Genomic DNA, 17,370 nt, shown 5'->3' on the forward strand with positions numbered 1-17,370 from the left:
AAGGCAGGGGGTCGGACTAGATGATCTACCTAGGTCCCTTCCGACTCTAGCTACTATGAAACTATGACATAGTGCCACACCCCCACCTTTCTTTCCTTCTCTATCCCGCCTGTAAAACTTATAGCCCCTAATACTAACTGCCTAGTTGTGGGATGTTTTCTTGTGTACATGCTTAGCAGTAAGTGGGGAGAGAGGTGTTTTAATTAGAGAGGTTTCTGGAGAACTGCTTTAGTTAAAATGCTTCAGCATCACTGCATTAAGCCCTAGCCTGTTTAAAAATGGCTACAAGACTCTTTAATTAAAGCTCGGTCTATGAGCTTCAGTTGAAGTGCCCCAGAGGCCATTTTAAACCTTTGTGGGCTTATATACATGATATTGTGGCAATATTAGAGCATTTTAACTAGAACACAGATTAATCAAGTCTGCTCCGCTGCGTTCTAATTAGAATGTGTCCGAGCACATGTGTAGACACCCAAGTATTTCTTCTCCTGCCAGATTACATCCTGCCTTTGACTTCTCTTTGTTATTCCATGTAATTGCACAAAGTATGGGGGACAGGTATTTGAGTGGGAGGGGATTAGTTTTAAATTTTATGCTTCTTTCCCATTTGGTACTGTTGCATTAATCTTAGTAGCAGTAAGGCAGGGGTTTCAAACTTGCCTTGTGCCCTAGGCGAGATCCAGACCATGGATCTCCCAGTAGACTGAATCTGTCCCCTAGTGGTGGCCACAGCCAGTGCAGAAACAGTAGGGTAAGTAGTAGTGGGCCAAGAGGCTGCAGATCAATTGAGGGCCTGCTGCTGATGGCCATGTCCACTGGGGCCCAAGGCCCCTAGGATCTGTAGCAGGCCATGCCAATCACTAGCCATGCTTCTAAATTCCCTGGCCCACTGATAGCTCAGAGGTTTGGATGGATGATTTTGTGGGCTGGGCATCCTTGAATTAAAGTATGTAGAAAAAGACTGAATAGCTTACAGGCGTGGAGGGCTTATACTTACCAAAGCTAAGGGGCAGGTACTGAGGTATGTCCCACAAGTTCTGTTTTTGGCCAGGCCTAATTTAAAGTTGTGAAATTAAAATTTGGACTTATTTTCTTCCCCCGCTCTCAATGAACTGTAAAGATAATCTTCGTGTGAATTGCAGTGCATTGTAGGTTTGTAACCCCCTATTTTGCTGAATTTAATCATGAAATAATTGGACTTCTGGATTAAATGCTTACTTTACTGATACCTTTTTTTAAAAAAATTGAGCTAGTTATGAAATGTTATACAGCAAATTAGAGAGGAAATAAAATTGTTTTCTGGTTTTCCTGAACAAAGGATGCATCTGTTTTTTAATTCAGTCAGCAGGCATCTTTTTAATAGTGGCACAGTAATCCATTGTAACTGTACTGTGCCATTGTCCACCCTAAATGAGATGCTATCTTTGTCTTTGCTCACATAATGTGTGAGCAACGTGTATTATTTGCTTTATTCTATTGTTTGAATGTTACTTTGTAACTCCGTTGAAAACAAATGGTAAAACTTTCTGGTAATTAAGGATTCTTTTTTTTCCTAGAAAATGCTGTACTATATCAGAACTACAAAGAAAAAGCTTTGGATATAGATTCAGATGAAGATTCTGAGCCTAAAGAACAGAAAACAGATGAAAAGATTGTTGTTCAGTATAAACCTCTGAGATCAACATGGAGTCAGCTGTCTGTGGTGAGTGTTTATTTGTTACATAGTCAATTAGAAAACAAATACAGTGTGCAAGAATGGATGGAAGCAAGCGCAGTTTTCAGTTTGACATTTATGATCCTTATGTTGTTTCCCAAACATAAAGTGGTTGCAGATTTTTATGTTAATCCGCTGAGTTGAATTGACAAAGTATCATTAACAGGAGGCCAAACTCTGAGGTATTAACTCAGCTTTACATAAATTCTACACAAACAAATGTCCGTCAGCTTCAGACCATCTTAGGTCCACTGGAAAAGTTAAAAGCCAGGTAATTATCTAAATAAGATTAGCAGTATAAGGCTTTTTCCTTCATTAAAGAAAATGGATAACATGAAAAAATGGGCATGCATAAGAAATTATTTTTTCCACTTGACCAGAAATCCTATCCTGTATCTGTGTGAGAATATTCATAGTTTCATAGAGTAGAACTAGAAATAATGCTCCAGATTAATAGATACTTTTTTGGTACATCTTGCAAATAAAAATAAGTAGAATAAGAAAGGGTAAGGTATTAAGCAAAGGATTGTGAGTTATAGTTCAGCTTTATGTACATAAAACTGTCTTACAAACTCAACAGATTTGTAAATTCAAGCCTTTGCTTAAAGCCCACAGTTATCCATATCAATTTTAGCTCATATTCCAGCTTTAGGGCTTGATTTTTGCAAACAGTTTCCATAGGGGACCATGCACAGTTCTTATACCTTATATATATGGGATCCTCCATTGTGTAGACAGACCAATACAAACCTTTAGAATAGATCTGTGGTGCTCAGCTTTCCAGCCCTAAGGGATATATGAGTGGCATGAGATCAGTCCATGGGCTGGATCCCACATGGGGTTAGTCCACTGGCCCATCCCTAACTGACAAGATGCTGCCACACACTGGCCTGACCCTGCATACCCAGTGACTGTTCAAACCCAGGGGTTTCAATCTGTTATGTATGGGCAGTCCTCAACTTGAGGTGGCTTGACTTGCAGCAATCCACACTTGCAGTGCTCCGCATTTTCACCTATATTATTGCTTACAGCGCTGATCCTTGCACTTATGGCATGCTGTAAGTGCAAGGATCCAGCACTGTATGTCATTCAGTCAGTGCTCTGGTGTCCTGATGTGTAAGTTTCTTCTACTTCCAAATTAAAGAACCCAAGCTGCCCATTGTATTCAATGGCTGTAATGACTTTGCAATGTTGAGGGAAGTTCTCTGTCTTCTAGCAAACTAGCGTGCAGGGCTGCCAGGCAGAGCTCTGAGCTCTACAGAGAAAGGCTTCCTCCCTTCTGCTCAGCAGTGTAAGTTGAGTGGCAAGTGTCTCGTGCAGGGAGGGGCCCAGAAATAGCTGTAGCTGCAGCTGGCAGCAGGGTGCTCCAGCCAGCACTGCTCCGTGCACTGCCCTGGCCCCAGCTGCCCTGCTACGCCTTCATTATGCTGGGGCCAGGCTGGTTCCTACACTGGTTTCATCCCCACTGACATCCTGCCCTAGCTTGCTCTCCTCTGCTTGCTCACCACTCCTGTCAACACAGGGTTATGGGGGGCTCTGGCAGTTGCTGTCTTTTGGCCTTTCATCCCAGTGTGAGTAATTATTTATACAGTCAGAATCAACATCGTCTGTAGTAAAATTGAATAGTTGATTAAACAAAATTAAATAGGTGATTTAAATATGGTATTTATGGTCATTTCTATAAAAAGTTGGGCATCAGGCCCTTGGTCAGGAATGTGACCCCTTATTATAACATTGTTCCTATGGGAATATCAGATTTGACTTGCATCGTTTCAACTTACAGCTCCTTTTCCAGGAACGTAACCCTCTGTAAGTGCAAGGACTGCCTGTAATGGATGTTGGGATCCCTTTTTCTAAAAGGCGTTATCTATTTTGTCGCCTTTCTGTGCTGCTTTGTTTGTGTGTGGTACATTAAAATCAAAGGCCAAAGAGTTCATGACTAATAATGAAATGTAAAAGGAATAAACAGAGAAGATAACTTCTGAACCTGTGAATTCTACCAAGCAGCCAGAGGGGGATACAACATGAGATAATGAATCTGAGGTTGTCAGGCTAGTAGTAACAAGTTCTCTCTCATGCACTGAATAAAGACTGTATAGTTTTTGCACCTCTTTTGTATAGCTCTTCTACTAGTTTTGGAAATAGCCAGCAACACATATTAAATAGTACTTGTCTCTGATTTTAGAGGCATGGAAAACAGCAAAACTTTACTGATTTTTTTGTTTGCATTGCAGTAGTACCTGGGGTCAGGACTCCATTGTACTAGGGATTCTTTCAACAAAATAAAAAGATTGTCTCTGCAGTATTTGAAATCTAAGTACCTTTTCATGCTTTTTCTGGCAGTTTTCAATATGCTTTTGTAGAATTAAAAAAATACCTCTAAAGAGGAGCACTATTTTCTTTCTTAGGATAATGTCAAAATTAGGTTGAGATTACTGTGCCATCTACATACGGTATCTGTCAAAGCAATAAGAACATATTTTTAGCATTTTCTAATATTGCCAAAGAAGGATTGGAATGCTGGTGGAGGAACCCCCTCCCCTACAACCTGTTTATAGAAATATGGTGTATTCATGGTAGAAAACCTGACTTGTTTATTCAGAAAAAATTATTTAGAAGCTGCTGGCCTTTGAGTGATCAGTTATTTGTTTACATTATCCACTCTAAATCAGATTCATTAGCTGATGAGTCAATGTGAGGACTTCCTTTCATTTTGAATAGTAGGTGGATTATTTCCTTTTCCTTCCATCGTTTCCTAAGAGTAACTCCAAAATGCATGAGCAAAAGGGACAGTCTTTATACTCCTTCCCACTCAAACACAGTTAATTTCTGGGTATTGCTGGCAGGTTAATTTCTTTCAAAGTTGTATCACTAAAGGTATGGTTTAATATCAGTTAAACCAATGCAAAGGACCATGTGGAGATTTTAAAGTCAATAAAGCCCTGATGATAACAAATTCAACTATAGTTGAACATGGTTAACATAGGGGAAAACAGACCCTCATCTTGGATTTGAGTATAAGCCAGAGGACTGGGAAGGATGTGGTGGGGAGTGGCAGCAGAGTATAGCTCTGACTCTGGCTCCAGCTCAGCAGCAGTGGTTGTGATAGTGGCAGCTTTGCCCTTGGTGGGTACCAAAACTGTCACCAGAACTACCACCACCATTGCCACTGCTGTGTGGCCAGGCAGGGCCCAGAGTGACCATATGCTCTATGACCTGGTCCAGACTGGGGCAGAGTGTGAGCTGGGGGGAGTCATGGAGCTGCAGAGTTGTGGAGTGGAGGGTGGGGGGAAACAGGCGACACAGAGAGGGGACAGGCAAAAAGAAAGACAAGTGGTGGGGGAGCAGTTGTTCAGGGGTGCAGGCAAGGGGGACAGATAATGCAGGCATGGGGGATCAGGCAGGAGTGGGGGCAAGTAGCAGGAGGCAGTTGTTAGGGGCCAAAGTCCAGGTGGTGCCCAGTGCGGGGAGGGGCATGTGGTAGGGTGACAGATGGAAAGGGGCAGGGGTCAGGCCACTTGATTCCCATGCACCCCTACCACCTGCCCCCCTGCTACTTCTTGCATCGCTGCAGTAGTGGTGGGGATGAATTTAAGATGACCATTCAATAGTTAGATTTTCTATGTAGAACATTATAACAAATTTATAAAGTTTTCCACATGTAGAATCTTATTTTTGTGGGGGTTGTCTTAAATTTGAAGTTATTTTAGATTTGGGCAAATATGGTATAGTGTGTCCGTTTTTGCATTTGGTTCAATAGTGTAATTTAAAAATGATTTTAGCTAAATCAGTTTTGTGTGTAGATGAGGCATAGGTGTCCACTGTCCTTATTATAGCTTTTTATTCTGCATGAGCAGTGTTAGGTTTTTTTCTTCAATAGAAACATAAAAATAATTAAAATCTTGATGTTCTAATCAGGACCCTAGTACAGCTAGCAGCCAGGGCTGTGCAAAACAGCAGCGTTCCTCTTCGACATCTGTTTCAACATTTTGACAGAACAGTGTTTCATTCTGAATTTTGTTTCTCTTTGAAAACAATGTTCTGTTCCGTTACATGGAAACGGTTTCACTGTTTCGATGCTGTTTCGATTGGGCTGGGAAAGGGGAACTCAGCCCGGTTGAGGTTATCTCCCCAGCATTGAGATCAGGTTTGAAGCGGCTGGGGACTTAAAGCAATTGGGCTTCAAGCAGCTGCAGTGGGCTTCAAGTGGCTGGGAACCCAGCCGGGGCAGATGGGTGGGGTACAGCCCAGGGACTGTGCTGTGCCCACCTCCACTGGGCTCTGTTCCCTGCGACTTGCAACCCCATAGAACTTAGCCCGGTGTCAGCAGGTGGAGCGCAGTCCGGGCTCTGCCTGCCTCCCACCACTGAACTGAGCTCCACGGAGCTGGTGGAGCCGATCAGAGTGCAACCTGGCATTGAGAGGTTGGCAGAGCCACTGCTGTGTTCTGATCTGCTCCGCCAGGCCCAGGGAGTGCAACGCAGTAGTGGAAGGTGGGGAGAACCAGGGCTGCACTCCCGGGTGAGCCACATGGGGTTGTGCAGAGCCGATGGGCGCGGAGCCCTGGTTCTCCCCTGCCTCCCACCACCTGGATGGGCTGCTGTTGCGAAACTTGAAACATTTTGAAACTTTCAAAATGTTTCAACTGGCCTCGTTTCATTTCAAGGCTGTTTCAAAGCCCTCTGTTTCATTTCGGTTTGCTGTTTGGAGCTCAAAACGAGTCAAAACAGCATCAAAACGACACAGCCAATGACATTTCGCACAGCCCTGTTAGCACCCTCCATGCAGAGGTGCAGGAACAAAGTAATGAATAATGCTATTTGGTAACTCTGAACTATTTTTTAACTGATTTGGCTAATGAAAATAAAAATGTGGACTTTCTAGATTTTATACCTAGTTTATTCTCTGAAAGCTACTTATTGTGGGTTTTGGATGATGAATGTGGAGTGGGAAAGTTTGGATCCGTTGCATCCTTAAGGTCTATCTGAATGTCCTCTCAAAGCAGGATAAGAAGAAATAGCTTATATTTAAAAGAGTCTTCATGAGCATTCAGTTTTTTGTGAACAATAGTTTGGTCTCCTGGCTGTTTAAATCTGATCTGATGAAATAATTTCAAGATTCATTAAAATTCTCAGAGCCAGTTAAGATGTAAATTTTATCAGAGATTTGACTTTTTACAGCTTAAGAATTGAAATAAGAGTAGTTCTTCTGGGTGCATTAGTTAAAATGGGTTGAGGTCCTCTTCCTTGTACTATGGACAGCTGTATTTATTATTGTAAGTACAGTGCAGTAAAGCATTTAGAAGTCTATGACTGGCTTAACACATTGTTATATGAACACCTATAGAAACCTTTCTGTACTGAGCAATTTAAAATATAATCAATGCAATAAAAATTGAATTGATCTGTCCATGTCTGCTACATGTTTTTCTTTAGTAAATTAAGTACTTATATATAAAGCAATTGGGTAGTTTAGTATCTCTCACAACAAATGACTATAGGTTTAGGATTTTATGATCTGTGTATGTAACAAGAAGGCTGCTAGAAGGATGGAGAGGAATTTTTCTATTTCTGTATGACGTTAATTGAGAGAGTATGATAACCAAGAAATACTGTTCTTTTTCTGTTTTGTTCTAAGTAAGCTAGGCTTTTTGACATTCTCTTATTTTCATGATTTAATACCAGTTATTAAGTATAAAATAATAGGTTCTTGAATGTTACTGGTGATTTCATACAGCAGAGGGTTTCCCAAAGCCCATAAAAAATTGTTTAAATGCAGCTTTGAAATTCCACATTTGTAGTTTTCTACAGTCACCTTACATAATACGTTTCATTCCTGTGTTTCCAGCACAGCAAATTTTGTACCATGATTCATAATGATGTTTTCTTATGAGATTTCCTAAACAAGGAAAAGCAGTGGGGAGGAGAGTTTTGAAACACAATGAGTCACCTGAGCCTGATACTTTTACAGCTATTCAGCACATAAGTGGCTTTATTTAAATACAGTGTTGAAACACCATGTTTGTAGTTTTGTAAAGTCACCTTACATCACCGAAGTGCAATTCTATTCCACCTTGTTTCAGTCCCTGAAAAACAGTTAATGCAAAAGGTAACGGTTCCTTCCCGCCACTTTTTCCTGACTCAGTCTTCAGGGTAAGATGGTGGCATGTTACAAAAGTAGATACATTAATAGGTAGTCTTGGATTTGAATAGTAGATGCATTAGTGTATCGTCAAGGAATAGAGTCTCAGTTACAGGCCTGGGTTCATTTAGACACCCGGTAGATTGAATAGAATCTGTCCAAATTAACGTATGCTTCTCTGACAAACCCAGATGTAGTAATATGTTAAGTACTTGACTTGGGTGTCTCAGTAAATCAAGTAGGACATGATAGACTTGCAAACTTTGCAGTATGTAACTAGGGGAGGAGAACGCCATTAATGTGATAGACTATTTGTGCTATGACTGTATAAGGAAATAAGGGGACTATGAGCCTAATATTCTTTAAAAGGAATACTTAAACTGTATAGACTAGAACCATGGTCAGCCTTTTCATTACAGAAAGGATTAAAATGTAAGTACTGAGTTCATTATCCATAAACCAGGGTTTTCTTGGATAATGTAAAAGCACTAATTTATATGAAAGAAACACTGACTTTTCCTCTGAAACCATAGAATCTTAGAAAATTAGGATTGAAAGGGACCTCAGGAGGTCATCTAATCCAATTCCCTGCTTAAAGCAAGACCATCCCCAACAATACCATAATTTGTCTTAAAAATGTCCAAGGATGGAGATTCCACCACTTCTCTGGGTAGCCTATTCTAGTGCTTTACTACCCTCCTAGTAAGAGTTTTTCCTAATATCTGACTTAAACTTCAATTACTACAACTTGAAACCATTGCTCCTTGTTCTGTTGTCTGCCACAAGTGGGAACAATCTAGCTCCACCTTTTATGGAACCACACTTCAGGTAGTTGAAGGCTGCTATTAAATCCCCTTTCAGTCTCTTCTCCAGCTTAAATAAGCCCAGTTCCCTCAGCCTTTTCTTAGAAGTGATTGTCCGAGCCCTCTAAAGATTTTTTTCTCTTCTGCTGGACTCCTCCAATTTGTCTACATCCTTTTGTAGGTGGGCAGGAGTGGGGGTGCAAAACTGGACACAGTACTGCAGATGTGGGTTCACTAGTGCCAAATAGAGGGGAAGAATCACTTCCCTTGATCTGCTGGCAGTGTTCCTAATATTGCAGCCCAGAATGCTGTTAGCCTTCTTTGCAGCAAGGGCAGACTGTTGGCTTATATTCAGCTTATTGTTCACTATAACCCCCAGGTCCTTTTCTACAGAGCTGCTACTTAGCCAGTCAGCCCCCAACCTGTACTGGTGCATGGGATTATTCTTGTCTTTGCACCTGTCATTATTGAACCCCTCAAGGTTTCTTTTCGTCCAGTTCTCTAATACATCTTGGCCACTCTGAATCCTAGTCTTACCCTCCAATGTATCTACTACTCTCCCCAGCTTGGTTTCATCTGCAAATTTGCTGCAGGTGCACTCTAGGCCATTTTCCAGGTTGTTGATGAAGATATTGAACAAAACTGGCCCCAGGACTGACCACTGGGCCACTCCGCTTGATACTGACATTCAACTAGAAATTAAGCCATTGATTCCCTTTGAGTCCAAAGATCTAGCCATTTTTCTATCTGCCTTGCAATCCCTTCATTTACCTCATGCTTCCTCGTGTCTTCCAATCTTAAACATTCCACTTTTGATTCTACTGGCTTATCTAACTATCCATTGTGTTTTTCATTTCACCTCTGACCTTATTGAACGCATAGATTAACGTCTTTGTCTAGAACCTCCTCTCCAATTCGACTCCTACCAGTCACCCTTCACTAAAACCATTTGTACCAAAGTATCTAACAACATTTTTTTAATGAGATTTCAGAATTGGGCCTCTTCACCCTCTTGAATCAGCTTCCTTGGACAAACTTGACCATGTACTTTTTTTAAAACTTTTTTTTTCCTCCTTGGGTTCCATGACACTTACCTCCTGCTGTTTCTACCTCGTTAATTGCTTCTGCACTTTGTCCTTCAGAAGATCCTCCTCATCCTTTTCTAGCTTTCTGTGTGCTTATTTCCAGTCTACTCTCCAGACAAATTCCATTTGAATTATCATTTCTATGCAAGCAGCTTGAAGACCTTCTTCTCCTGACTTGCCTCCTCCTGTCCCAGCTAAAATTTTAGTCCACAACTTTCATGGCTGTTTTGCTTGAGATCAAAAGCAAAACAGACTTCTTAATCTTCTACTCTCATAAGTACTCCCCTGTTGCCTCCTTTTCCAGTTTCACCAGAATTTACCAAATGGTTTCTGCTGAAAAAAAATATGTGCTGTACTAGATTCATAAAACTGTATGCCAAGTACATCATTATTCTTGTTTCATCCCACAGCACAATGTTTAGGGCAAACTCTCAGGATGTGGGAGACCAGTGTTAAGTTAACCAGAATTGCTTGGGGAATTTGAATTTACATATTTCAGAACTGCCCAGCTGTGGGTTATTATGGGTTGAGAAGCTCTCAATCTCTTGTTCATGTTGTTCAATTTGTATAAATAATTAAGCATTTATTTGAGCTGGACTGGTGCTCCTTTATCCTGTCTCCCAGATGACAAATCATACATGCTAACCAATATTGCCTCGTTATTTCCTTGTCCTGGTCAATCTGCATGCATCCATTTTTTGTTGTTATATGTTTAGATTGTCTAACGTAGATGTAAGGTAAACTTGTCATAGTAGGAATTGTGCTTTGTTCTGTGTTTGTGTAGCACTCTGGTCCATGACTGGTGCTCTTAGGTACTATTATAATACGTATGATACATGTACCTGCCAAAATTACCTGTAATTATAAGCTTTTTGCATCAGGGTTTAAGTTAACCTTCAACTATTAGAGATCAGGAAGAGAGTTAATATAGGGGGCATCTTATGTTGACTACTGTCAGAGACAGGGTCTCATGTCTGATACAATACAGCCATTTCTATATTCCAAACTGGGTTTTCTACAGGGAAAGAGTGAAAGTTGCCCTGGATAGCTCCTCCTTTCTGTAAAAAAATAAGTACTTCCATAATAGGCAGCCTAGAATACTTTCAGTGAAGCATCCGATTGTCCTCAACGTTGATGGTGAAGCTATAAATTTGATCTGCCAAAATGTGTGACTGAGACCCTAACAAGTAAAATGACTCATCATTTCTGGACTACTGGAGCAAAAATATTCTTGCCTCACTACAAGTGAAAACTGAATTCTTCAGCTCATTTACTGAGAATAGTTCTGTACTCTCTTGGGCCCAGTCCTAATTCAAACTGAAATGAGTTGAAGTTTTGCCATTGATATTGGTGGGCGCATCCAGATGAGCGCACACGTGCCTCTTGTGGCATCTCAAAGCAGTCTGAGACACTGTGAGAGGCACACTGGGAACAAAACATGTTTTTTTAGTTCCCAGTGGACTCTAAATTTGATAGGGAAATCCCGGTATCAAAAAAAAAAAATGGTGAAAAAAAGTGGTTCAGGGTACCCTCCTAGAGCATGCCCTGAAGTAACCAGAGGCTGGATCCTCCAGAGAGATACTCTGGCACCTGGTCAGAGCATCCGTATGCCTACCCCCTTCCCCTACTACCCCAGTATGCTGCCTCAGCATCCTGGGACAAATATGATTGGGGTAAGGCTGCAGCAGTGATCTGGACCCAGGCACTGTCCCCAGTAAATAGGGACATGGGGGTGGGCATGAGGGGGATTGTGTGTGGGGGGACTGTGGGTGTCAGGTGTGAGGAACAGTGCGCAGGTGGTGGGGCTGTGCTTGTGTGGGGGGAACTGCATGGGGAAGGGACTGCTGGGAGGGGTGGGTCTCCCACCTCCCCCCACATGGTGCACAGCCCTCCTGCAGCAGTGGCTGTGGAGTGCTCAGGGCCCACTGCTGGCAGAGCCCCACCCCTCCACAGTGCAGCACGGCCCCTGGCTGCCTTAGACCCAATGTCACCTGTGCCACATGGTGTGGGCCTGGCCTGGCCTGGCCTGGCCCAGTGTCATGTGCCTTTGGGCAGAACCGGGCTGCTCTTGCTGTCACGTTGGCTCCCAGCACCACACCCAGGGTCTGTGCATTGGGCTGGGTCAAGTCCTGCCTCCATGGAGCTGGCCCAGCCCAACAGTGCACAAGGCACTTGGAAGCAGGACCTGGCCTAGCCCGATGGGTGGACAGGAGCCATGGGTGGTAGTAGGAGCCATCCTGGTGGTGTTCAAAGCCGCAGGCTAGTGGGGCAGGCTGGGCTGGGCTAGGATGGATCCACTTGCCATGTAGAGACTGTGGGTTAGGTTGCACTGCACCACTGTGAGGCTGTACCTGCAGCAAGCCATGGCCCCAAGGGCCCGGCTGGCTGCTCCTGCCGGTGCTGGGGGCTGTGCACTAAAGGACAACCCCCCACACTGTCCACCTCCCTTCCACACCCACCAACACACCCCACATCCCCCACATCTTCCCCACCCACACACCCTACATGCCCCCTATACCCACCCCCACCCACTCTGCTGCAGTGCCCATGCCACAGTCTAGGAGGCCATGCAGTCCCTATCCAAGTCTGACAGGTATGCAGACATGGGGCTGCAGATCCAAGGGGGCAGATGCTGTCGCAGGTGGCGGCAAGTCACAGCCAGGCAGGAACCCTCACTGCCAGACTGCTGAAGTGAGTACGGGCTGCTGAGGCCACTCTAGGTCAGGGATGCTGCAGCAGTCCAGCCGGCACAGGGGGCTAGTGTCCCCATGTGTCAAGTGGGTGGGCCTCAGAAGCTCCTGAGAGCAAGTAGCTCTGAGCTGCTCACCAGGGCAGCTTTTTATATTAGCTACAGATCTAGGAGGAGCTGGGCAGGGCTCCAAGTGGCACAACCTGCCCCACACCAAAGAGCACATTCAGCCACATCTGTTAAGCCACAAATCTCTGGCATACATTTGTGCCACTGCTATTTGAGCTGCTGCAAGCACATGTGCCTGCATATATGGATGCGCCCAGTGAGTACAAGACCAGGCTAGAGGTGTAACTGGCTAGTTCTATACCCTGGACAGTGATGGTACTAGAGTAATGGCCAAGTTGGCTTCTGGAGGGGGAGATGTCAACATCGAAAAAGATGGTGGCATATGTTGAGCAACCTTTTAAGCACCTAATATCAATGGCAATAAAAGGAGGTGACATTTTCCTCCAAAGCAGTGAACCTCTGACCACTTCTACTGCACTGTGACATTCCTGCCCAGGGCACATGTCACTGCTGCTGCTCTGCCCTCCTCACTGATAGAGTATCCACAGCAGGATGCAGGGTTGGAGGAAGAGAGGTTAGGCACCTGCCCTACACCTCACACACACACTTAGGCTGTGCCTGGGGCTTATGCCCTCTTGTCCACTCATTTTTATGCTATTGGATTGGGCCATTCACCAGGAATAATCACTTACCCATAATTAGCACAAAAAAAATGATCATGACTGACAACTGCAGTTTTTGGAAAATTAATACCGTGATTATTGTAACAACTTCACTGGAAACTTACAGTCACTTGTATTAACAGGAAGCATTGAGCTCTCTTGGATGCATTCATAGGTATTTCCTGTGTCTGAATATTTTTAGAAACCTTCAACAGCATCCAAAATAAAAGCACCATCACATTTCCTAGTACTTTATTAGCCTTAAAGTGTTAATTCAGAAAAGGGGCGCATACTCCATTTTGCTGTTGGTCATAGATCAACCCCAGCTTCCTGTTTATATAGAGATTCAGCTTGGTCCTTTACAGCAAAAACAAACACTTAGGACTTCCATCTTTAAAGAGATGGTTTTTGAAAATTAAAATTAAAATGCGTCTTGGGGGGTGTATAAAATTGTGTTTAGTGTTTGAGTACATTTTATAAGCTGACCTTCCTTCCTGATTCCAGGACCCACCTGTTAATCCCCAAGCAGATGTCAGGAAAATAGGAAGTCCCAACAAAATCTACACACTACTTCCGTGCGGATGCCAACAACCCATGGAAGAAATCCAAGAATTCAGGTCCTGTGGCTGACACGGTTTACACTTCAGATGCTGGAGCACTCCTTTCATTTCTTCAAATATACAGTCACTGGGTACATCTACCTGAGGCGCTTACCACACTGTTAACTAATTGGTTGGGCAGTAAGCATCACACATCTACACATGTGCCACTGTTAGGCTGGAGTATACTAATTTACTCCCTAGCAGGATAGTACTTGTAAATACTTAAAGCACTGTCCTTTAATGCAGTGTAAATACAAGTACTATCCTGCTGCAGAGTAAAAACTTTTGTAGCGGTGGATGTGTAGATGCTGCCCTGGCTGACTGGGGCTTCAGCGCAGGCGTGGGGCTGCCTGCCAATTAGCCCCACAGTGAAACATCCTTGTACCCCAGTCAGCCCCTCTGCAGCACGTTGAGCTGGGGGGGAACAGCTCCAGGCTGGCTTCACTGGGCCCCCTGCCAGTCAGGGCTGCTCTGTCCCAGTTCAACATGCTGCATATGAATAAACCTGGTGCATATTCAAATAGCATGCCTGAGAGCAATAAACCGTGAAGCAATAAGCCCCAAAGTTAATTCATGCATCTTAACTGCTCATGTAGACATGCCCATTGTCTTTATACGTAGTATTGACCTACTCACAGTGATGCTGTCCTCACATATCTGGACTTTTTCTCCCTAAAGGCTGTCTCTATGATCCCTACACAACTGAGACACATGAGCACAGATTCACAGAAGTTTAGGGCTGAAAAGGACCTCATGAGATCATCGAGTCCAGCCCCCCTGCTCTGGGCAGGAAAGACTGCTGGGGTCAAATAACCCCAGCAAGGTGTGCATTCAGTCTCCTTTTGAAGACCGCCCCTATTGGGAGTCTATTCCAGAGTCTGGTCATACAAACCGTAAAGAAGTTTTTCCTTGTATCTAGTCTGAAACCTTATAGAAGTTTATGACCGTTGCTCCCGGTTTTCCCTTGGGGCACTTTGTTGAATAGTTGTTCACCTAGCCTCTGATGTTCACCCTGATGTATTTGTAAACTGCCACCAAATCACCCCAAAGTCTTCTCTTTTGTATCCTGAACAGTCCCATATCTGTTAGCCTTTCCTTGTATGGCTTGCTCTTCAGGCTTCTAATCATACTAGTGGCTCTTCTCTGGATTCTCTTGAGCTTCTCCACGTCTTTCTTGAAGTGCAGTGCCCAGAAATGGATGCAGTACTCCAGCTGCGGCCTCACCAATGCTGAGTAGAAACTCCTTAGTTTTGCTGGAGATACATCAGCTGATGCATGCCAGCATAATTTTTGCTCTGCTAACTGTGGCATCACACTGGCAGTTTATATGCATTTTATGGCAAATTATGACTCCCAGGTCCCTTTTGACATGGTGCTAGCTAGTGTTGCACTACCAAGCCTGTGTTGGTTAAGGATTTTTCCTCCCCAGATGAAGCACTTTACACTTCTCAGTGTTGAACAACACCTGGTTCTGGTTTGCCCATCTAACTGATCTATCTAGATCTGCCTGGATTGTCAGCCTACCCTGATGCATGGCCACACTCCTCGACAGCTTAGTGTCATTGGCAAGCTTTGCTGGAATGCTTTTCACCCACACATCCAGATCGTTGGTAAAGATGTTGAAAAGCACTGAACCCTAGGGGACCCCACTGGCTACCTTCCGCCAGGTCGACGCAGATCCTTCAATTAGTCCTCTCTGTGTCTGACCTCACAGCCAGTTTTCCTCCCATCTGACAATTGAATTGTTGAGCCCATAGTCTTGTAGTTTTACCTTGAAAGCCTCATGAGACACCAAGTCAAAAGCCTTCTTAAGTCCAAGTAAATTATGTTGACCTCATCTCCCTTATTCAGGTGTAAGTAACCTGGTCGTAGAAGGAGGTGAGGTTTGTCAGTCATGACCGACCTGCTTCAGAACTACCTTTCATTTGTAGCTAAAAACTATACATCCTGCCATGTAATACACCATGGCAGTTTTCATCTCTTCCATATTCCAGTCTCCTACTCTCTGTCTGTCTGCCTTCAAGATACTTTGCATGTCTCTTCCACTCTCTGAGAGAGGTGTCCACAAAAAAGTTCCCTTCTTTCTTGCAAGAGGTTATTCATCTTTGCCGAGGGGAAAAAACCTTTTTAGCTCTGTATTGATTAATCTTGTATACACCTCTGGAGGGAAACATATCATTATGCCTATACTGCACAGAGTTAAAATGAATTCCATAAACCAAGGGTCCTTGTTAGATCTCCCTGAGACTCCTTCACAGATTTGTTTGGGGTTTTTTTCCTGCTTTGAATGTTAAATTTTCATGTTTTTTTCTAAAGTTGAAAAGAATAGCATTTTGAGTTACTGTCTTTAGTAGATCGAAAATTCATGTTTGAAATGGTTGTATAGTCTTAACTTTTAGACGAGAAATCCTTGACAGAGGTTAAGACCAAGCTTGTGCATTTCAACTTTCCAAGCTTTACATTCAGTCTTCTTACATTAGAAAAGAAGCTGAGCTTCATGCACCTACTGGCAGTGAGTCTGGAATGTTTATGAAATTCAGTAGACTGCCTCTGGTGAAGTAAATAACATGATCCATTATCACAGGAAGTAACAGAAGAATGAAAAAGAGTTACTTGCATACTATTTACACAGGGTCCTAGCAGGGAAGGAATATAAGATGGTTAATTTCTTTCTTGGTTCAGATAATTTCTTGTTTGTAAAAATAACAGGTCAATTATTTTAATTTATTATCTCAATTAATCCAAATAGAAAATAGGTTTCTAATAAGAAGTTGTTGCTTATGTGATTTTTATATTAGATAATCAACATTAACATTCTGTATCTTCTTCATCTCTCTCAGATGTTCTGCATTTTCAGGTTTTGATCATTCTAGTTTTGGAGATTTGTCTCTGTTCTGTAAGACTGGGTTTTTTTGGTGGGTTGTTTTTTTTTTTTAAGTGACACAAACTTTTTGCTTGTAATATTTAGACAAATTCACATTTTAAAACTTTTTATTGACTAAAATAAGTCTTCATAATCTGTATCTAGAAAAAAATTTTAAAGCGTTTTGATTTTGAGAGGTCTCTACCTGTTAAGGCTTGGCAATCTGCAGCTTGCATGCAAATAATGACATGCTTGCAATCTGCATATTTGAAATTTTATTCATTTGAATACACAGTACTTAATTACTTATATGCAGCATAAAACCATGGTGCTGTTTTTGATATTATTTGTATTAATATTTCTCCTCTAAACCAGGCAAGCAGTAGTTTGTAAGTCATTTCACCTCTAAATCTTTTTAATTCTGCTGGGTAGGTGAAGGGCAGAAAGAAATTGCTTCTCATGGTGATTAACCCTAGACCCTTGAGGTATCAAGAAGACTTAGAAGAGTGGATGGAGTGAATAGTGTCAAACATTCAGGGGTAGGACTTAGAGAGGTAGAATGGAGTGGGATAGACTAAGAGTCAGGATTGTGATTTGTCTAGGATGAAGACAGAACAATGTGGGTTCAGGGTTTCAGTGGGCGAGAGGTTAGATTTCTGGTGATGAAATCATAAAGCTAGCATTGGTCTTGGGTGATTTAATGGCATTGTACTTACCATAAATACATACAGGGTTCATCCAG

The 17,370-nt window shown here is 42.8% G+C and overlaps 1 protein-coding gene across 1 annotated transcript in view; it reads left to right on the forward strand.

Annotated features, from left to right (window-relative positions):
- Nucleotides 1–17,370, forward strand: part of ARHGEF26 (Rho guanine nucleotide exchange factor 26) — a gene marked incomplete at its 5' end in the record, with an annotated part of 141,428 nt that overhangs the window by 5,843 nt on the left and 118,215 nt on the right. Inside the window, one exon of the mRNA XM_019532508.1 lies at nucleotides 1,557–1,702. Within this exon, the coding sequence (XP_019388053.1) occupies nucleotides 1,557–1,702 (146 nt within the window). The remainder of the gene's footprint in view (nucleotides 1–1,556; nucleotides 1,703–17,370) is intronic.

The sequence above is a fragment of the Crocodylus porosus genome, unplaced genomic scaffold (assembly GCF_001723895.1).
Source record: "Crocodylus porosus isolate Cpor-Errol unplaced genomic scaffold, CroPor_comp1, whole genome shotgun sequence".
NCBI lineage: Eukaryota > Metazoa > Chordata > Crocodylia > Crocodylidae > Crocodylus > Crocodylus porosus.